The sequence below is a fragment of the Eucyclogobius newberryi genome, unplaced genomic scaffold (assembly GCF_026437365.1).
Source record: "Eucyclogobius newberryi isolate DKJ021-1_F unplaced genomic scaffold, fEucNew1.0.hap1 SCAF_10, whole genome shotgun sequence".
Taxonomy (NCBI): domain Eukaryota; kingdom Metazoa; phylum Chordata; class Actinopteri; order Gobiiformes; family Gobiidae; genus Eucyclogobius; species Eucyclogobius newberryi.
In genome coordinates this window covers 13,885,472-13,908,375 of record NW_027315724.1, presented here as the reverse complement: position 1 = coordinate 13,908,375, position 22,904 = coordinate 13,885,472, and the positions used below count along the sequence as shown (strand labels likewise).

The window sequence follows — 22,904 nt, the reverse complement described above, 5'->3', positions numbered from 1 at the left end:
TGTGCCCTGACTGAGCATGTGCAGAGGAGAAGTGAAGCAACAGCAGCGCCAAGTTTTAACTTTGTTTGTAGCTAAGGCTCTGTTCACGTTTCTAATGATTAGACATTAGTTAGAAATACAGGCAGTATTTTAAGTATATAGAGCACTAGTTTGTGTAATGAAGTGATCGATTGATGTGACTATTCAATCCATTCAGCTATCAAAACAGGTAAGATAGTTTAGCTCAATAGGATAGGCTGTTACCCTTCACCCCAGTTACCCTTCACTCCCTCAAGATTCTAACGTATTGTAGGGAGTTAGACACATGCACTTTAACTTTAAAGTGTAAGACAAATGCTCTCCTCCTCCCAAATAGTAAATTGTGTAAAATATCTAATTTATGAGCGCTAACATTGAACTCCTGCACTTAACACTATTGATTTATGCTGCAGTGACGACAAGAGCAAGATAAATACATAATCTTCTATTCTCAGAAGACCGCTCAAGTGTAACCACAGCTTTACATTTTTATTCAGTGAGAATGGTCAGAAAATTCCACCAAGATAAAGCTATTGGATCTATTAGGCATAAACATGCTTTGAAGAATAATAAAAAGATTTGCAGGATTGCTCAGAACAACATGAAACAAAACACTGCTCTTATGACTCCCTGTTTGAAACTGAGGAACTGTTTCACTGTAACATGCAGTAGATTGTCATGTACATGCTTTTATTCAAGAAAAGTGGCTATGTAATATTTTAGAACTCGACATTTATTATTCAGAGGCTTGATTTTCAAATAATTGCAACTAAGTACAGAAAAAATATGGGTGGAGTTAGCGGGTAAGTGAACATTTGCTAAGCACTGGAGCCTCATTTGTAGAACAATACAGGATTACTCAAACATGCATGAATCAATAAAAAGCTAACTAATTTAAGGAAGCAGCGTTGTAGCAAGGTTAAAAACATTTAAGTTGATTTTGCATTATATGTCACCTTTAATCCAAACAACCACAAACACTACAATACCCACCCAACGTTTAATAAATCTAGTCTTTCTTATGAGCTACAAAAGTACCCATTGTTGCAAAAAGGAAGTATGTGACCCCCCAACTGTTTGCGTAAAGTACATATATATTGGAAGTACATATCCACAGTGAGTGTTTGACGCTTTAGACATTGTTCAAAAGTGTTACTGATGCAACACATGCTTCCTTTCTCCAGATTGCACACTTACACCGGTGCCAAAACCAATACCACACATCATTAGAAACACAGGGCAGTCTTCAAACTCCTCAATTGTTTGACTGTTAGAAGTTGTGCTGCATTTAATAATAACAGGATCATTGCTTATGCATATTGAACTTTTTTCACTTATTTACTTACATATTTATTTAATATTATTTTTGATAGTTGGTTACACACAGTCATAAAAGTAAATTCTGCATGTAATTTTTTTTTTTTTTAATTCCAATTGTTTGCCAGCATACATTACTTTTCTGAAATCCCGTTTTTATTTCCGCAGGTGTCAACTAAATTAAATATGATTTCCCAAAACAATTGTACGCACTGCATACGCTTTATTTATGTATCATGCCATGCGTCTAATTAATTGTGAGTTTGTGCAGTTTAAAAGAATCACACATCCGCGGTTTGTCCTAGAGGCTGATTAATGCCACACCAAGCCCCACAATCTGCTCCTAATTAGCACAGAACAGTATGTAAACTGTGGAAAGGATCACAAAACGCCCTTCACACCCACTGCTGCCTCTGCACATCTATTTTCAGATCATATTCAGTCCCGTTCTCACAGTGCATTTGACGGGTTAGCATAACAATTGAATTTATAATCAACGTGTGTACATTTACGATTTCCCTATTTTACAATGTTTTACAAAGGAGAAAAGTAAATAGAAAATATGGATGTAAAGTCTTATTTTCATGTTGGAAAAGAGCTTGATGAAGTGTGATTAGCTCCCATCCCCTCTGCTAGGCTAGTCAATGGATTCCTAGTGTTATAACATTGTTCCGTCATCAAAAACTAACCAGGAGTTGTATTTAGCATCATTCATACTTGTTTGGTGAATCCTTTTTAGGAAGTCCTCTCCCTTAGAAAAAAAAACACTCAATTTCTCAGTATTTTTATGTCATAGGTAGATCTCCGAGAATGTTTTTAAGTCCATAAATCATGACCAAACTCCACCTCAGCATTTCTGCTCTCAAATCTCATTCAATACAACTGCGTGCCTGCGTAAGCATGTCAGGGAAAGCTAGCTTTTCTTGATCTCCCCTTTGCAATTCTCTCTTCTGCCAGTAGATAGAGCTCTGACTAAATTCCTGCTGTGGGAAACTGACTGAAATGAAGTACTTTTTGTAGACCTTTGTAAAACATGAGATGCAACAGCCGAGGTACTCATTTATCAGTATGTATAGTATGTTTATGGCTGACATTCTCCATTTATAATATAATAATGAACAATATCACAAAATCTTGCCGAAAAAGCATAGTTTTGGATAAAAATGTTAAGCCACACTTTGTAAAGGTGAGGTATAAAGGGTAGGCCAAATAAGCATAACCTTTAGCCTACGCCTTCTTTGTCTTTCAGCATGTCAAGTGTTGTTGGAATAATGAATATAGCTGTGAGGTCTTTTAACGAAGGAGGCTGAATTAAAATGGCGTTCTGTGTGATGATTGTGATGATGTGTGTGATCAGTTTGTTAAACCAAACTCCCACATTAATAAAACATTCAAAAACACAATATTATGCGGTCGTGTATAATCCTACTATGAACTAAATCTCAGATGTGCTGGTATGAGCAGCCGGGCATGCACCACTCCAAAGCTGAAAAGAGCCTTCCTCCCATCCATATGTAAGTAAAAAATAAATAATCCTCTTAACGCATGGGTGAGCAACAGTTTGACACATTCAGGAGAATATGTTCTTTGCATGTTCTTACTGTGTCCGTTTACCAGGTATTCCAATTTTCTCTGTCAACCAAAAAACATACTCCAGCTAGGTACTTAGTTTTTGACGTCTTTGTTCTATGTTTGGTAACAAAGCTCTCCGTGTTGATCCCTATGCACTTTTGAAATATGGCTGCCAAAACGATGAACATCCAAGTTGGACAATGAGTTGAACATTGCTCAAGGAAAAAAAACAAAAGGTGCTCAATCGCTTGCAACGACTTGTAGCTATGGACTGTAGTTGGTCCCAGTGTGGTCATCATCAGTGATAGCTGCTGCAAGCAATAACAGAATCATTTATAAATCTATTTAACTGGGATGTAAAATAATTAGTTGCATCACTGTAGGCCATATTTTTTGCCTAATTGCGCTTCTATTACAATTTTTACTCATTAATCTGTTTAAAAATGGAAACAATTAAATCAATCTATAGCAGCACAAGTGAACAAAAGAGAAACTAAAGAGAACATATCAAAGTACTATCAGTATGTGGGGTATTAAACGTTATCCAAACGCAGGGTGCAGCCATGTTGGATTTTGTACCTTGGATAAACTCAGGGTTCTGAAATGTTGCCCGAGTTTTAAAGTAGAAATTCTGAGAAGTAACAGTGTTCCAGTGTGAATTTACAAGTCCAAATTTGGAAAATCCAATCTCCAACAGTGCAGCAAACACATGAATGAGGCTGGTCTTGCAAAACCTGGCATAAGTGCAGCTTCTTTAACCGCGCATCCACTGGGCAGCACAATTTGTTTCCCTTCTAATCAGTAACATGCTCTCGAACTACAGGTATCATCATTAATGTCACCTGTTTGTCCCTGCCAGCTATTCACAGAGCAACCAATCACATCGAGTCATGTCTCCTCTTACCATTTAAGCTTTTATTCTTAGTTTTCCCATTGAGATTTGGCATTTCATCCCAGAGGGGAAGCTATTGAACATTTAACTGCTAATAAACAGATCAATGCAGAGAAACATCGAGGTCAACTGCCTTCGTAATCCGACTGTGGCAGGTACGAGATTTGATGTGTCTTTATCTTAACACAAACGTCATGACACTTTCTTACCAAACTCTATTTAACCTAAATAACTGGGGAATTATGCTCTCAACAGACGTAATTGTAATATGTTCTGGCTGTTTAAACAATGAAAATCAACAACTTTCAGGGCTGTTACAAACTTGTTAAGTGACTCAAACTGGAAAATGACAGGAAGAACATGCAAACTTCAAAATAACAACACCTTTAGCTGCTGTTCCATTGCCAACTTCACTTACTGCTGCTGCTAACTGTTATGCTATTTATCATTTTGAACTCTTTGTGAGGAGACTATTGATTTAGCGTGTTTGCTGACTCCTCTGCATTCTACGCCTCAGTACATTAAATATGAATTCTTTATTATTAACATACAGATCTAATATGTTTGTGAGTGTTTATATGTCCAAAAAAAGACAAGTTAATTAATATAGATCTATTGCTGGGAACTAGTCGGTTGAAATAAATCATAAAGTTGTGCATGCAATGATTATTACAGCAATGTTGCCCGTTCTCATTGACTATTATGAAAAATTGCAAAGGTTTTGGGGCTGCTTTTAAAGGTATGTCTTTGTAATTCCTTTATTGCATCGTATATGTGCAGAGTTGTAGATTTTACACATTCTAATATACCTCCCACAAATAACTATGCTTGACATGTCCAGAGCATGAACAATTTGTTGCTCCACTGGTTTCCATTAGGAGTTGTTAAAATTGGAAAAGACCTCAACATCAGTTTAATTCTTACCCCACCAAATATATTTACTACCATTTGTATTCCGTGCTGCATATGCACATAAGCTTGCTCCAGAGGTAGTATGTGTTTTTTTTTTTTGCTTTTTTGAGAGGGACAAGCAATATGTTGTTGCTTAAAAAAAAAAAAAAAGTATTATTATTTTACGCAGCTCTAAGTGTCATTTTTCTTTTCTTTTTTTCACTTTTGTATTTTCTTTTTTTAAACATTTGGAAAGAGACAACCATTTATTTATTTGTAATTATTGTTATTCAGATTTTTTAAATTCTGGTATAATTATTTTTTTATTTTTCATTTTTTTAGGGCTGGCTCTACCGCTCACCTGGAATTATTATTGCTATTATTTATGCGTTTTTGCTGTATGTTTTAGTCTAATAATAATCAATCAAAGGTTTATTTTTCAGCTAAAATTGACCTCGTTCATGGTTTGTTCTGTGTGGATGAAAGCTGTTTTCCTGCTTGTTGCAGTTGGTTATTTATTACAGCCAATATTTTATTATGATTGTGATGCAATGACTGGAAAGCCAATAAATAGGGAGAAGAAAGCTCTGACAGTATGTTTTTTATCTGAAACAAATGCACAAAGCCATCAGCAAGAGCTAGACAGTCAAAAGCAAGTCTTCAATCGTGCAAAATTATGTTATGATTTCAGGGCCATAGAATAAACAATAACAGGAAATATAGCCGCAAGCGGCAATGATCGGCCCTCGCCACGCCGCCGCCACACCGCCGCCACGCCGCAAGAGGAGGGGGCGCTAACGCGCCCCAATTGTCCTTTTATCACGCCTACTGCTGAATCTGTGACGCTGTCACATGTTCTCCCCTTTGTTTTACCATCAAAAAGCAATTTTATTTTGAATTCTTGGCAAAATGTGCGGCTTTGCCGCACAGACACCGTGACTCTTTGAATGAAAATGTGGATAACTTTTGATGGTCCTGAAGATGAGTCTCACCAAATTTCAGGTTAATAGGGCTGACGCCCTGGGAGGAGTTTGTGAAAGTCTAAAGTGTAAACATGTTCTGGCCCCATTGGAATAACATGGGAGGTTTCGGTCATCGTTACGGCAACGCCATAACAATTATGACATGGGTCTCATTGACTTTTTTGATGGGGATGCTAAAATTGAGTTGTGTGTCAAATTTCATATAATTTCGCAAAACTAAACATTTAACCTCCATATAAAATCTGTAGGGGGCGCTGTGGCGCCAAATGAATTTATTTCACTTCAAGTAGGTTTAGGGCAAAGAGTTTAACAACTGATTCTAATTTGACGCAATTCGGACTTTATCTGCGCAAACGGCAGAAATTTTAAATATGGGAGATTTCTGAAATTTTAGTTACAGTTTGCGGCTTCGCCGCACAGAGACCGTGAGAGGTATCAATGTAATTTGGATAACTTTTGATGTCCCACTCCTCAGTAGCATTTTCACCAAATTTCAGCTTTTTAGGGCCAACGCCCTGGGAGGAGTTCGTAAAAGTACGACGTTTGGAAAAACTCCGAAGTCATGTTTAGCCATTTTTGAAGCAATATGGCCGACATTTGGTTCGGGGGACGGCGTTGCCGTAATAATATTTTTTACTTCTCTTGTCACCATCTACCTCTGCGCCAAATTTCATGATTCTACGATCAGATTATTTTTGGGTCATTTCCCATCTCTCAATGCATTTTTGGTACATTTGGGGGCGCTGACGCGCCAATTTTTTTTATTTTAGAAAAGGGAAATAGCCAGAATGTAGAGAGGCACGATTTTTAGAGGTGTGCAAATTTTTGTGACTTTTCGTCAATGTTCACTGGGTGAAAAATAGGGGGGTTGGTCCCGAGAAGAAGAAGAAGAAGAAGAAGAAAGAAAGAAAGAAAGAATAATATTCCGATGCGAAAACAATGTTTCCCATTTTTCAAATATCATAAACTATACATTTTCGGAAAGCGCTCGCGCTTTCCTACCTCATGGTGTGGGTCCCTGGTCACTGACGGGTACTTTCGATAATTTTGAGTGGGCTCCGCCCACTTTGTGTTTTTGGCCCTCTATACAGTAATAATGTTCAATTTTTGCATTACATGCTTATATGCACGGAACATGCAAGAGATGGGGAACGTATTCGTGAGCTACTTAGCGCAAATGAGTGCTTTATATGGGGATGACGACCGCGAAGCGGTCGTCATCCCAATGTAAAGTGCTCGTTTAGTGCGAACTTTTGCACGGGCTTCGCCCGTTTACAACGGTAATGTTCCATTTTCCTACAACTAATTAGTATGCACGGGGCGTGCATGAGTGGAGGAGTGCGTTAGTGAGTGTTTGGAAGTGGGCGAGCGCTTCGCGCTCGATTTCGTGCGCACTACGTGCGCACTTTCGCAGCCGTGCTTCGCACGGCCTTACGAGATTAATAGGCCTCTCGCCAGCTTGTGGCGCTCGGGCCTAATAATTAGATTAGTTTAAATTCTGAAATAGAGAAATTACATTATTGTCTTAATGGTTTACTCGCATATTTTAGTGCTCTCATTCTACTTACCAAAACAAAAAAAGTATGGAATCTGTGCCACTTAAATACATTTTATAGTGGATATGTTTTGCTTCTCTACATTTTAGAGCAGAACTTTATCCACTTAGATTAAACTGAAAAGTAAAAGTATTTTTTCTTACAGTTTTAGGCCTGCTGAAATGGCTGAGGTTGTTTGTTTTGTTGTTTTTGTCTTATGTTTAAGGTGACATCTTGTCTAAATGTTTCTCCAGCTTCAAGCAAACACAATTAGGTTTTAAAAAATGACCAGAAAATTGCTTCTGATGATCACGATCACAACTTGACACTTTAATAGCTCCCAAAATCTGGGTGAAAATTAAAAAGTGCATGTTAATATTTTTATTTCAGTAGATTTTGTGTGTGTATACAAAATACATAAAATAATCTTGACAGTTAAAACTACCTTTTACAAGTTGATATTTTTGTATGGAAATACCAATAAGTCACATTCACACAAAAAACTGATACATAAATATTCTATACGTTTGAAAGGCTTGGAAACAATACACACAATATTATGTTGTTGCATTGGTTGTTAAAGATTTAAGCCATAATGAAAAACATTTAGCTTTTCTTTAATTATTCGTCCAGAGTTAAAAGACAAAAATAAGGATCCGCAAGTACCAGTCTGCGCTCCCAATGTGGCGTTTCGGGCGACTCGTCTTTCGTCAATCATGAAGATGATGAAAAGCACACCAGTTTTAAACATGCCAGATGGAACAGGCGGACTTGAGTTTGAACATGAAATAACTGACCAGATAAACAAGTGCTCAATCATAGCTCAAATAACTATTTGCATGAAAAGAGAAGATTGTAAATGTGGGATTCAACCCGGAAAAGTAATCTAAAGGAAACACAGGTTCATTCTAGATTAAACAGAGGCAGATTCAAGTTCCATGACAACAGGTGTTATTTATTTAACAGTCAACTAATTTGAATAGATAGTTTCACCAATCGAACAAGCTCACATTCAGTTGAGGTAATCACAGTTTGTATTCTGTTGATTTCAATTCAAGTTCCAAGAAACAGACCAAATAGATAACAGGGAGGGCAAGGCAACAGCTCCAGCGCACACCGCAGCTAATTGAGTTAAATGAGTTAATGACGTCTGGAAAGTGAGATTTGGTTATAGCTAACCCGCCAGGTGACAGGCCACTGCACTGAACCACAGAAACTACATTAGAAGTAAAACTACATGATCAAACCTGAAAAAAATAACAATAACTACCTGGAAAGCGGAGGAACATGGAGTAACACCCAAGTACCCTGGAAGTGTGTACCCAGAAGTGTGTAGTAACAGCATCGTGATTAGCCAATAGGATCAGTCTCAAGTGGCATAGTCTGCCCGCAGACCATACCGCCACATAACATTGGCACCAACAGCGATGGAGTACTGAAGACAGAACCAAACCCAAAAACTGGAATGACGATGATAACTTCTCGAATAAAAGTCAAGAAACACTGGAGTGTCAGAGTTACAAGAAGGGGCTCAGATCCAAAAGGGGCTCAGATCCAAAAGGGGCTCAGATCCAACGTGGAGGAACGTTTCCATTGATCTGCTTTTAGAGGATCTGGGTGGGCCGTGCATTTTCCAATGCGCAAAAGTGATCCATTCAGCCCGTTTGAGGGTCCAAAGGGGGCCCTGAGAGCAGGGGTCTCGCTACGTACATACAGTACACATGTATGAGGCGCGTTGGGGGCGTTAAAACGTTGGACGTTTTGGAAGCGCAGCCAGAACGGCCGACGCAGAAAAGCTGTAAAAGCTGAACTTTTTTGCGGCAGACGCAGCGCAGCAACCAAGTAGAGATTTAGGCTTCAGTGACGCGCACTACCACACAACCCGGAAGAAGGCCCAAAACAAACTCCCCCGCAACAATAAAAAAAAATCCTCAAGACTCAGCTCTTGGAGAAGATTAATATGTATCCTAATCTCTGCTCAACTCTGAAGTATCTGCGAGACCCCGATGATCTTGACTATGCAGCTGCCTGTGTCCAATGGATGAAAAGGCCAAGAAGAGTTGATGTTTATAATACTGCCTTCACCCATTAGCTAAAACTGTACCAATTTCCATTACATACCAAAATTGTGAATACTATTGTGTATTATGATACAGTGCTCACTGGTAATACATTTAAATTACTTTGTGTTTATTTATAATTTCCATGATTCCATAAAGTTTTGGGTAGCCAATTCAAATGTCTTGATGGTGGATAGGCCTATACACCATGTAATAGTATGTTTGTACCTTTGGAGATAATGAAGGTACATTAAACCATCCATGGAGGAAAATGCAACTCCATATGAGGCATATTTAACGTCCCAGATTCTGGGGAGAGCACTGGAGAGGTATTATCTTCCAGAGGCGGCTGGTTTGCTTTAGGCCTGTGGAGCGGTTTAACGCCAAAGCACAGACTGAGAAAAAAACATCAAAAACTGATACAAACAGAAAATAATAATAATTCCTCACCAAACGCTGACTGGATCTGGTGACAAATCGCTGTATTTCCAGTGCAGCTGTTTCCTGTTGTTTATGAGGCACGGCACATGGGCTGGATTATTTGACATGTTTGATGCCCACATATCTGAGGGTGTTTTTGGGTGCTGTGTATGGCCACAGGGCGTCTGGTGTCATGATTTATGGTGTTAGTTTTTAATGGTCTAGTTCAGGTGGGCTGCATTTTGAAACATTTACGGAGCGGTGGTCTGCAGACAACATAACATTGAAGTGAATTATTAAAAACTTTGCATTTGACGTAGTTTTGTTGAGCCATCTTTATCTTTAATACAGCTTGGAGCATACATTGTAGGTCTGTATCACATGAAAATATTTGTTATTTACATTATTCCAAATTTACAGTAAAAAGTACTACTTTTCAACTATATTTTGGAAGATTTGGGTTTTTCACCAGCATACTACTCCATTTTTTTGTTCAACCATAAATGAAAAAGAAATATGATTAATTGCAATTTAAATGGCCTTTCACATCCCCTTCTTTAATTATCTTTGATTTTGGACAACCATAAATGGAAGAAAATAATAGTAACATCATCCACAGACTTTTTTTTTCATTTTCCTTCTTGTTTGCTTTTATTTTGTACTACAAAACCAAAACATTATGAACTTTGCATTTTTCATTTACAAAAGTAAAGTCGGGTACCTGTTTTTCACGCTGCAAAAGGAGGGATTCGTTTTTTTTAATTATACTTGTCACTGCAGCGCACAAACCCTTTGGCACATTGGTAATTCATTTTAGGGCCATGTACGGTTTTAGAACAGCCTTTTTCACATGCAGACATGGTGCAGCCAACATACAAATGTGTCATTTAAAAAAACAAAACACTGGTGACTTGAATATGGAGCCAATAGTTTAAGGTAAGGTAAGTTCCCCTCTAAATATTTTGATTTTGTGTTTATTTTATTCTAGTTGATCTTATAAACCTAACCATCCTTTAAAACCTTTATTTTACCATTATTGTTACACTTTAAATGCATGTATTTAATTTTATTCTAATAAAATGTATTTATAAAACATTGATATCATAAATCTGGGCCATTTTAGAAATAAATATACCACTTTGTCACAAAAGGCTTCTCTGGTCCAATCTAAAAAAAAAAAAAAAAAAATTAAAAAAATAGGTGGAAAACATGTTTTTTAGTTGGTTAAAGGTACCCTTATAGTGCCGGTATGTTAAAACAAGTTCTTAAAAACATACAATTTACAAAATACAACATGTTTGGTGGCTAGTGGCTAAAAGCTCCCGTTTCTGTAGAGTTTAACCCCACTATCATCGCATATTCGTCATTCTACTAAGGTCAGGCCTGCTCACTCTCCTCTTCCATCTGCGTCAATACAAAACTACACCTTTTACACTCAATACACACTAAAGACACGAAGAACGTATAACACTTCATGGAAAATCAAAGTGAACATAAACAAGTCTCCCATGCACCTCTCTTTCCTCGCCTTCAATCTCACATATAAATGTGATGGTTCTGCTCCCTGTACAAAACCCCAAAGGCAATTTAAAGCAAAGTAGGCCAAAATGAAATATGGCTGTAATATAAAAACAACACTTCAGACGCACAGCGCCCTGATAAGACCCTTCAGAGCGTGCACGACGTGAATGAGCTGGTGCATGTGTGTGTATGTGTGAGCGTGCGCGTGAGGATGACATGGGGGGATGCGATAGGGGACGCTAAGTGGGTCACACATCGGTCGAGTGTTTTATTAGGATTTGAACTGTTGCGGGAGCTTCAAATGAGATTTTTCACTGCTGAGACGGCTGAATAATCTATCATCCTGCACAAGCCCACACGCAAAACAAACTAACCCCCGAGTCTTCTGGAGTCTTGGGTTCTGATGGACTTATATGGGTACACACCAGGCAGTTGGAAGTGGTGTTTCCAAGCACTAAATGTCTGATTTATCACACGGTGGTTTATGAGACATTACTATTATTGCTCTGTGCAGTTCATCTGGTTACCTGTTGACTTGTACTGCCCCTGATGGGCCACGAGCTCCCGTAGCAGTTCCTTCCGGATATTTTCCTTCAGTAATTGCCAAATCAAGCCACGTGGGTTCAGTTTATTGGTTCAATTTTTTGTGTGTGTGTATTGAATTGGACTGGTTTTATATGTGGAGTGCTTTGACCGAGAACACAATGAAAGTATGTGTTGGATGAGGCTGTATCTGAGCGGCCACAGCTTGTCGGTTGTTAGGGTTTAAAGGTTGAACTCTAGTCTTGTGACCTTTTTGTTATGATGAACTTAATTACGGAAAATTACAAAATAGGACATGAGGGGTTTAGCATATTTTGACTCATCAGGGTCAGATTATTTTTGGGTGGTGGATGAAAAAGCAACAGAGGGAGGAGCTTTCGTTGGCTGTAGTCAAGCATGTTGCAATACAATGTATTATTGTTCCAAAGGGAAATTGCTGCACATAACACCATCAAATTCATGGGACAACAGTTGCATTCACATGCATTTTTACATAATTCCTCTCCACAGATCTGATGTGCTTGCTCCACCTTCTTGTCTCCATGGAGGTAAATACTGTGGATTATTCTTGGCAAAACAGTAACATAGAGAGCGGCGTACCGTCTATTAGAAAAGTACACTCCAAAGTTGTCTCTTGGCAACTCAGTGTAATAAAATGTACAGAGAGAAATCCCTCTGGACTATGCGCACATCGCCCCCTTTACTGCGATTCGAAGTCTATTTTTTATTTTATTTTTTTAAGGATTTTTGTCCCATAGGCTTCATTTGACAGCACAGTACAGCGTGAAATGAGGCTTGTTCTGCTCATAAATTGTCGAAAACAAGGATTTGAACCCACGACACTGCGTCAACCATGTGTTTCTAAACCTTATACTTAACATTTATCTAATGCTACCATAAACAAAATATTAACCTTTTAAGCACAGAACCGACACAAAAACCATAAACACCAACCACTCGTGGCCGGATCCATCCTTGCACTCCATATGTCATCTATTAAATTTGATTGATGGGGTTTACAAACAAAATCCATGCCACCGCTTAATCCCAGCAGTCACTCTCGCTTGCACTTCAGCGACCTTTTACGCCACTACTGCACACTATGTGACACAAACACACCAAATCCCTGCTAATCTGTCTGTGACACGGCCCGCTACACGTTAGCTCCACCACATTATGAACTCCTGACCCAAATATGGAACCGGGCATAAGCGAAGATCATGACCTTTTCATCTTTATGGAGATGGACAAGCGGGATATGATTTAGGGATATGAAATAGTAATGTGTGGGTGGGTGTATGTGTGTAAGGGGCGGCGGATGCTTTCATGGTCTTAAGGGCGTAATTATCCACATGTTAAACACATTAGTGAAGTGGACACTCGAGTGGCCTAGATAACATGCAATGAGAGATTTGGTAGCAGGTTGTGTTATTCCATGCATAAAACAGCCAGAATCAGTTGTTTGTATCAGCAATATGTGCTTTTCGATTAGAGGAATGCCGTTGCCAAGGACCGCTTTGGAAGAGTTCTTTTAAGGGCGGAATATATTTCCTATTGATGTCACATAACAATAGATGCAATGTAAATCATACTGGGATAATACTTTGTAATCATAAGGCCGATCTGAACATTTTTGAAAAAGTTGTTCCGTTTGTGGCTGTGAGATGTGGCTAAAGCTAGAGTAAATATAAAACTACTTTCAGTTTATCGACAGCTTTTTCTGCATTTGTTTAACTTCTCTTTATCTAATGCAATTGCTTACAGAATAAGTGACATTTTTTGGATACTGGATTTTGGATTTTTTGGATACTGGATTAAAAAAAAAAAAAATCATGTTGACACTAGTGCCATGCATCAATAAACAGTTTATTTGTTTTCCAAAGCATGTCAGCTAAATATAAAGTCACACCACTGGAAAGTTGAGACCGCTTTGGAAGCTAGAGTTAGTCACAGGGTCTACTTTAGATGGGCTTGTACGGTTCTCTTAAAATAATGGAGATTGTCCCGATCTGCTCAAAAGTGAACCAGTGGAAACATGTCCTAAGTCTCCCACATGGTCTCTTTAAAGGTGCACTGCGTAACTTTCTGGTGGAGGGTACGTCGGCGGTTGTCATGAAGATGTTATTGCTTTGCTGATCTCCAGTATGGCATGAAACATATTTATCTCAGATTTGTTTGTGTCCAGGGAGATAATGCAGAGAAAAATCCATACTGTGTAACATTCCAAGCAAAGCTAAATTGGATCACTAAGTTTGACGTTACTTCCGAGTCAGAGCAATGCAGCAAAACGGCTGATTTTGTTTTGTTATGGCACTCTTTTTAAGTCATGACCCTCAAAATTAGAACCATTGGCATTCACGAGCCCCAACATAAAAAGTAGGCTCATGTCTAATGCTACAGACCTAGATAAATGACTTTGGTAGGCTAAAAAATGATCTACTTTTACCACTGCCCTTGATTAAGACTATTTTATACATTTAGAATGTTACGCTATTTTTTAATGTAATTTCATTGTATTCATTGTATTTATTTTAATTATACAGGAACAACCCAGTGAGAAAAAAATATTTTTCATGGTTACCCTGTTTAAAACAAAACCCAGATTACACAAACAAACAAATAAAACATTCAGTTAAACAATCAATAAAACAAACTTACAGATACACCATGAAATAAAATGATATAAAACAAGTGCGGGCAGTCCTTAACCAGTACTTTAAAATCATTAAAAGGCATAAAATAATACAAAAAAAATTGTGAGCCCTAGGTTTAGAACCACTGGTCATGTTAAAAACGTTATTTTTACTCTTGAAACAAAGGCCTGGATAGAGAGGTGTTGTAGATATGGTTATATCATAGAACCAGGCAAACAAGCTGTCCATGAGCTGTACCTTGTGTTTACTGTCTTTAAAAGCATGAACAACAGAGCTAGTTTATTGTAAACAGTTTACTGCTGTCCAAAGTTATTGCTCACTTTTTTACTTCATTACAAGCATCTTAAAGGTGGAATGGACGATTATTTGGCCCAAATCTGAGTCTCATTTCCTCGTGGCGTGGACTGCCGATTAGTCCTGCCACGTATCAATCATAGAACTCACCTACTGCTCACCAGCAGCCTCGTTCTGGCTCGTCCCCAGGAGAGCAGCACGTTTCCCTGTGTCCAAGTGCATGGATCTATCATAATATAGTTCCCTCAGTGTACAGGACAAAATTAAGACAGAGAAAGACAGTTCGAGCTGGCTCAGAAGAGACGGAAATCTACAGAGACGAGAGAGAAAGGCACGTGCAGCCACGAGGCTTTTCTCTGCTTCCGCACTTCCGCTTGAGAGGTGGTAGTAGGGCCTATATTCTAAGAATCCAAGAAATGTATTTAGAATAAATTAAAAAAAATAAATTCAAGTCCGAATTCTGGATGGTAGAGATGTGATTTGATAACGTGAAAATAACAATTTATTTTTATTTTTATTCCATCCTCCCCTCTTAAAAAATGCCAAGGAAATTCAAATACCTGTTAGTCTGCCTTTAAAAGGTCCACCTCTACTCCACTTAGTAATCTAAATTAGTAGCGCCTATCAAGGTTCATATCAAGCATAACAAGGTTCTGGAAGGCCCTAGCCAGTCTCCAGACCAAATTCCAATTGCAAATCTTTGGAGGGTGCTGAAACTCTGTGTTGCCCAGCGACAGCACAGAAACCTGACAGATCTAGAGAAGATCTATGTGGAAGAGTGGGCCAGACTCTCTGGCCAGACCTGGTCAAGAATCACAGGAAACTTTTGACTCTGTAATAGGAAACAAAGGCTTCTTACCAAATATTAACACAGATTTTCTCAAGTGTTCAAATACTTATTTGCAGCAATAACATGCAAATGCATTATCTAAAATCATGTGATGATTTCGGTATTTTTTTTTTTTTCTGGAGGATTCTGTCTCTCACAGTGGAAATGCATCTACGATGAAAGTTTTAGACCCCTCCATAATTTGATAAGTGAGAGAACTTTCAAAATTGCAGTGTTCAAATACTTACTTAACTCACTGTATTACATGCCGTATGTATATAAAAACCTGTAACAGGCCTACATTTTCTTCACTTCCATTTGTATGTGCGTAAACTACATAAGACATTTCAGATGTTTAGCTCTATTTTTTCCTTGCCTCAAAGGATGTGGGGCCATAATGCAGTTTACACTCATCGTTACAGTTACATAAGTCTGGAAACTGCTCAGGAGAAAAGTTCTCTACATTGTAGAGGTCAAGGAAGCACCATAAATTATGACAGAGATTAATTTGACAAAATGCTAAATTCAATAACAAGTTAATATGTTTATGCCTGATTTAAGTTGGAATGTTTGGGTGTGATTTCCGTCTGTCGCACCCCTTCCTCCATTGGAGGAAGGGGTGCGACAAGTCAAACCTCAGAAAAGCTATTTCAGGCCTCAGACCAAATAACTTAATAACTGAATACAAATATTGGTAGCACTCACAAATTATACAAATAAATAAGCATATAACATGTGGACTGCTAAACATTAGGTCAATTTCCTCCGAATTGCTTTTAGTTAATGAATTGATGATTAACCTATTAACATAATAACTCTAAATGAAACTTGGCTTCAACAAGATGATTATGTAAGACTAAATGAGTGTGAACTTTCAGACCGCTAGTAGTACAGGCCGAGGTGGTGGTGTGGTGATCTCACACTCAAGCCTCTTGAGTCCTAAAATTAACAATCATTTGAATGCCTCATGCTATCAATCACGTGTCGAAAATTGGAGAAACCAAAAAGGAGTTTTGTTCATATTTATCTCCCGACCTCCTGGTCCCCTTACAGAGATTTTAACAGGGTGATATCAAACTTAGTGTTGGACAAAAGGGATAAAGTAGTCATAGCTGGAGTTTTCAATATCCACGTGAACATGAGTGATAATTTTCTCTGTAAATAAACCGACTCACACTCACAAGCACACTCTGGATCTTGTCCTCACATATGGAATAGAGATTAGTGAACTCATTGTCTTCCCACAAAACCCAGCTGCTCCATTAAAACAGACAGTCATTAGGCCAAAATGCGCCTCCCTATGGTACAATGAAGAACTGCGTTCACATAAATCAAAGAGTTAGAAAATTAGAGAGGCCGTTTTGTCGCTCCCACACAGAAGAATCCCTAAAAACATGTAAAAGCTGCCTACTGTACTATAAGCAGGCTCTGCAAGGCCTAAACCAGACACTGTTCAAATCTAATTGAAGTCAACAAAAATAACACTAGATTTCTTTTCAGCACTGTAGCTGCTACTTTTTTCCCACGCTTTGAACCCTGCTATCATTATAACGGTGCGTCTAATTTATGGATTTTTACTGGCAAACGGCTACCAGGGGGCAATTCAGCAGGAAGCGCAAGCGTTTGACACGCTGTAGAAGAAGTCAGTGGAAGCACTGTCCAAGGGACAGTTTTCTATAGTTTAAGCTTCAAAAAGCTGTGTTATATTACAATCAGACTCATATTCACAGAGAAATGACTAATGAGTGACTCTAGACGCAGCAGAATACAAAGACACACGCGGAGCGCCCACATGCGATATACGGCGGGTGTCCTGCCCTCGCACTCAGCTTGACAGATAGATAACCATCATCTCCAAAAAACCACACCGTTGTTCCTTTAACTGAGTTTAATTGGCATGGATGATGAAAATGAATGGTAAAACTGTAACAAGAAACATAACATAGTGTGTGAGCTGACATATAGAAATACAATACAATCAAGACTCACAGCAATAATGTTCACAGTGAATGTGAGCTAACTTGCTAACGCTAGCATACGGCGCTAATGCTAACGCTAGCATACGGCGCTAACATGGTAATGCTAACATGCGGCGCTAAACACACAAATTAGCAGGATTTGCTTAACAAATCAAACATTACTGCATTCAAATAGTGCGTTATAAGTGCACAGTCATTGGTTGTAAAAGTTATACCAACGTACAGGCTGTGCTGGCTCAGGACTCAGCGTGGTAGTGCGCTTGACTTCAGCTATCGTCTGTGCTAACTTTTAACAGGAAGTGAGGAACAAGGCAACTTCCGGTTCACCAAAATAAAAACGTAAAATTCAGAACTTCTTCCAAACAAAAATAGAAGGCATATAAATGCGTTTACCACATAAAATAACCTCTGGATGGCTCATAAGGAGCCAGAACACTCCCCGCCTGGCATCAGTAAGATGTCACACTTAAAACCCCTGTTACACAACATCAGATTAAAGAAAAACAACATCTGTGACTGGTCTGAAGTAAGTTCTACTGGTACCATCCTTTACTACCTTAACTTGGTTCACTCGCGCTGGAGTGAACCTTCTCAATCACTCCCATGGGCCATAGGTTTCGCTTTGCAAGGGGGTCCTTTAGGAACCACATCTCCCTGCTTTAGGTTGGGTCTTTTGGAACGCCACTTGCGGCGGCACTGCAGCGTCGACAGGTATTCCTTCCGCCAGCGATGCCAGAAGGAGTTGGCGAGGCTCTGGACTCTTCTCCACTGTTCTCGGAGTAGATCCTTCTCATCAAAGTCCCCTTGAGGTGCAGAGAGCTCTCCCATCTTCTGAGTCAGGAGTGTGGCCTGGGTGAGGATGAATGGAGACTCTGGGTCACTCGACACCGGAACCAGCGGCTGTGCGTTCATGATGGCAACCACCTCTGCCAAGTAGGTGATCAGGACGTCATGGGTGAGGTGCCGGGTTCCAAGCTGTAAAAGCTGAGAGTCTAAAATCTTACGAGCTATCCCTATCATCCGCTCCCAACTACCCCCCATGTGTGACGAGTGTGGGGGATTAAAGACCCAAGTGCAATCACTATTGTTAAGGAAGGACTTAAACTTTGGGTCCGTGGGAATATTGTTGTCAAAACTTAACTCTCTACAGGCCCCTGTGAAATTAGTTCCACAATCTGATCTCAACTGTTTTACCGGCCCCCTGATGGAAAAGAACCTGCGGAGCGCGTTGATAAAGCTAGTTGTGTCCATGCCCTCTATGACCTCTAAGTGGACCGCCCTAGTGCTCAAACAGGTGAACATCACTGCCCAACGTTTGCTGCTTGCAAGCCCACCCCGGGTACGGGGTGGGCTTGCAAACACATCGACACCAACGTAAGAGAACGGGGGATCAGTACTTAACCGCTCTGTGGGAAGAGCTGCCATTTTCTGAGACTGTGTCACGCCCCTTAATCTGCGACAAGTCACACATGAGTAAATGAGACTGCTGACCTGGCGTTTACCCCCTATAACTCAGTAACCTGCGGACCTTAAAGCACCCTTTGTAAGGTGACGCCCTTGGTGTCTGACATTTTCGTGGTAATGACGAATTAACAGACTAGTTACGCAGTGCTTGCGTGGCATGCCTGAGTTGTCAAGATGAGGGGAAAGCTTAAAGAGAGGGCTAGTCTTTGGAATGTTCTTTCCGCCCTCTATGAGTTTGAACTCTTCTGAGAAGCTTTCTTGTTGGACCGCTTTAATGAGCACCTCTTTTGCTTGTTCAAAGTCTGAAGTTGTGAGCTCACAACACATGTGCCACCCCTTACATCGGCCATCTGATTGTTTTTGTTTAAATGTGCGGGCAATGTGGATCAAACGGGCATAAGCTTTGTTCAATGACTGCCAGCTGGAGAAAGACTGCAAGTTTCCAGTCTTTAAAGGAAATTGTGGAGTCTGTGAGGCAGAGGTGAGAAAAGGACGGACCTCGATGTCTGTGTCAGGGCTTTCCAGCTGAAATGCATCATGTGAGCTGCTTTCGGTGGGCTTTAAGAGGAAATCTGGCCCCGTTAGCCATGTGCTTGACGACAGTTTGTTTGCAGGTAGAGATCTGGACCCATGGTAAGCTGGGTTGTGCTCTGTGGGTACGTAGCACCACTGGGCAGGCTTTGTCACTCGCCGGATGCGTTGCACACGATTGTTTACGAAAACGTGAAACCTCCTTGACTCATTGTAAATATAGCCAAGAACAACTTTGCTGTCGGAGAAGAAACGCATAGAACTAGCCAGAATGTCCATTTCATCTCTGATTAGCTCTGCCACTTCAACAGCTAACACCGCTGCGCACAACTCGAGTCTGGGAATGGGAAGTTTTGGCTTGGGGGCAAGTTTGGCCTTTCCGAACACAAATGCAACCTCTGTCTTGCCATCCTTGTTGGTTGTCTTTAAATATGTCACAGCCGCAATCGCTTGGGTTGAAGCGTCGCAAAAAATGCAGATTTCCTTGTGTAATGCATTTCCGTCAGAGAAGGAGCAGTATGGTCTTGGGATTTGAGTTTCCTCAAGCAGTTTGAGGGCATTTTTCCATGTTTGCCACTCTTTGAACATGGCCTCAGGAAGAGTCTCATCCCACCCACAAGTCTCTTTGGTCAGTTCCCTTAATAGGGCCCTCCCCTGGATGCTCACTGGCACTGCAAACCCCAGCGGGTCAAAAGACTATTGATTGTGGACAGAACCCTTCTTTTTGTGTAGGGCTTTTCAGCTTGAGAGACCCTGTATGAGAAAGTGTCTTTTTCAATGTCCCAAGATACCCCTAAACTCCTTTGCATTGGCAGAAACTCTGTGTTTAAGTCAAAGTCTTTGAGGCCGCTTGCCAAGTCTTCACTGGGAAATGCTTTCATGACAGTTGAGCTGTTTGAGGCTATTTTATGAAGCCTTAAGTTGGAAGCAGCAAGCAGTTCTTGAGTGTCTTTGAGGAGCTTGACAGCTTTGGACTCGGTGGGGACAGATTTCAAGCCGTCGTCAACGTAGAAATGTCTCTGAACGAACTGTATGGCTTCTGGAGGGTACTCTGTGTCTGACTGTTGTGCTGCATTTCTCAGGCCAAATATTGCCACTGCTGGGGACGGACTATTGCCAGACACTTTCATCCTGTACTCAACGATTGGCTCTGTGGGGTCGTTGTTGCGGTACCAGAGAAACCGGAGGAAGTTCCTGTGGTCTTCTCGTACATGAAAGCAGTGGAACATTTGTTGTATGTCCGCAGTCACCGCTACTGCCTCTTCTCTGAAGCGGACAAGCACCCCAACGAGGCTGTTGTTCATGTTTGGCCCTGTGAGCAGCACATCGTTTAAAGATACCCTGTGAAAATTGGCACTCGAGTCAAACACTACCCTGATGTTCCCCTATTTTTTGCGGGTGATAGACGCCGAAGAAGGGCAGATAACAGCATTCCTCTCCCCCCCCCCCCCCCCCCCCCAGAGCTGGAGCTAGCTCTGCGTGATCTTTGTCAAATAACCCCTACATGAAGTCCATGAAGTGTTCTTGCATTTCAGGACGTTTCTTCAGTGTGCGGAAAAGTAAATTCAAGCGGCTGAGAGCTAGATTTCTGTTGTTTGGGAGACGGACCCTTGGCGTGCGGAAAGGAAGTGGTGCTATCCAACTGTTTGTGTTGTCTTGATAAAAGTCTCTTTCCATGATCTGGAGAAAGGCTTGGTCCTCAAGAGAAGGAGCGAGGTTTTCATCTTCCTCACTTTGTTTGAATATTTGTTTCCCCATTTGGCATGAGCTGCGGCTGTCCCATGGCTCAGTGTGTGACTGGAGTTGCTCTTTAACATGGAAACTGTTCTGACAGGGTGGTAGACAACTTGGACGTCCATTCTCTAGGATGCTAGTTTTGAATGAGCCCACAACAGTTGGCTTATGAGCCCCCCCTAAGCATACATCCCCCACAATAACCCACCCAAGTGCGAGTCTCTGGGCAAATGGGGCATTGACCGGACCATTGACACGTTCATACACCTTGTGCACTTGTATTATGTCTCGGCCTAACAGAAGCATTATTTGGGCTTTTGGGTCAAGGGGTTGGATTTTATCTGCCAGGTGTTTGAGGTGAGGGTGGGCTAGCGCAACCTCTGGTGATGGGATTTCTGACTTGTTGTCTGGCAGAAAGTCACACTCCAGCAGTGATGGCAATGAAGAGAAGAACCGACCATCAACTGACTGAATGACGAGGTTCTCAGCTATGCGACCGTTGGTCGTGGAAACGCCAGTGCATGTCTTAAGTGTGTACGGCGCTATGTTGTCTGTTGGAAAGTCAAAGGTGTCTAAAAGTGCAGACTTAGCTAATGACCTATTGCTCTGGTCGTCTATGATAGCATAAACCTTGACTTTCTTGTCTGGATGCCCCTCTGGATAGATATATGTCTGACATATCTTTGAGCAGGAGCGGCTCCCACTTAAGTCCCCACATATTTGAGTGCATGCTGAGGTAGTTTCTAAACTGCCTGAACTACTCTCCCCGCCATTCTCCTCCCTGTTCTCCCCTTTCTGGTCTAGAATAGTGTTTTGAGTCTGCTTATTTTGAATTGTCCATGGTGCAGGACTTGCATGCAAAGCAGCTATGTGTTTGTTGCTGTCACACTCAGAACATGTGATCTCTACTCTGCAGTCTTTTGCTTGGTGAGTGGAGGAGTCACAGCAACGAAAGCAGATGTTGTGTTCTCTGAGATATGCTTTGCGATCATCTAGTGTCTTTTCTCTAAAACCTCTACACTTCTTAAGTGCGTGTGGTTTCTGATGAATGGGGCACTGTTTGTTTGTGAACTCTTTTACAGAGTTTGTTTTGTAAGGTTTATTTACCTCTGTTTTGTGGACCATGACAGGAGCTCTGGACTTAACCGCTCTTGCATAGTGGTTGTCATGGGTAACTGCAGTGGACATGGGAGCTGGTGTGGTCGTCTTAAAACTAGGGTCATTTCTCATTTTGGCTTCATCTTGTATAAAACGACAGAAAAATGAAAACGGAGGGAAACTCACGTTGTATCTTTGCTTGTACCTTGTCCCCTCTGACATCCACTTATCTTCGAAGATTGATTGGCAACTTTTCGACCACTGGAGCAATGCCACGTGAGGTGTCTAAATACACTAGGCCAGGTAAAGAGCCGTCAGATTTAGCTGCATATATCTCAGATAATAAGTCCCCAAGTTCTGAGTTTTTGTGGATCTTTATTTGTGACCTTCGGAAAATGTTCTAGTCTGTCTAAGAGAGACTTCTCGATTGCCGCAGGTGTGCCATAACAGTCTTGTAACCGTGTCCAGACTTGACGCAGGCCCTCAGCTGGATTGTTGAGATGAACTGAGCGTATGCGTTTGGCATGTTTAGAAGACTCCTCTCCGAGCCACCGGGAGAGTAAATCCAA

General features: G+C 40.6%; 1 protein-coding gene across 1 annotated transcript; it reads right to left on the bottom strand.

The window, feature by feature from the left end:
* Positions 1-17,886: 17,886 nt before the first annotated feature.
* On the bottom strand, positions 17,887-18,828 carry LOC140370566 (uncharacterized). The gene has a single exon (XM_072457747.1). The coding sequence runs from the start codon at positions 18,808-18,810 to the stop codon at positions 18,100-18,102; it is 711 nt and encodes a 236-aa protein (XP_072313848.1). The 5' UTR covers positions 18,811-18,828; the 3' UTR covers positions 17,887-18,099.
* Positions 18,829-22,904: the final 4,076 nt, after the last annotated feature.

Bases quoted from the DNA above. Each gene is read 5' to 3' on its own strand.
- LOC140370566 (XM_072457747.1), bottom strand. From the start codon at position 18,810: ATGTTCACCTGTTTGAGCACTAGGGCGGTCCACTTAGAGGTCATAGAG.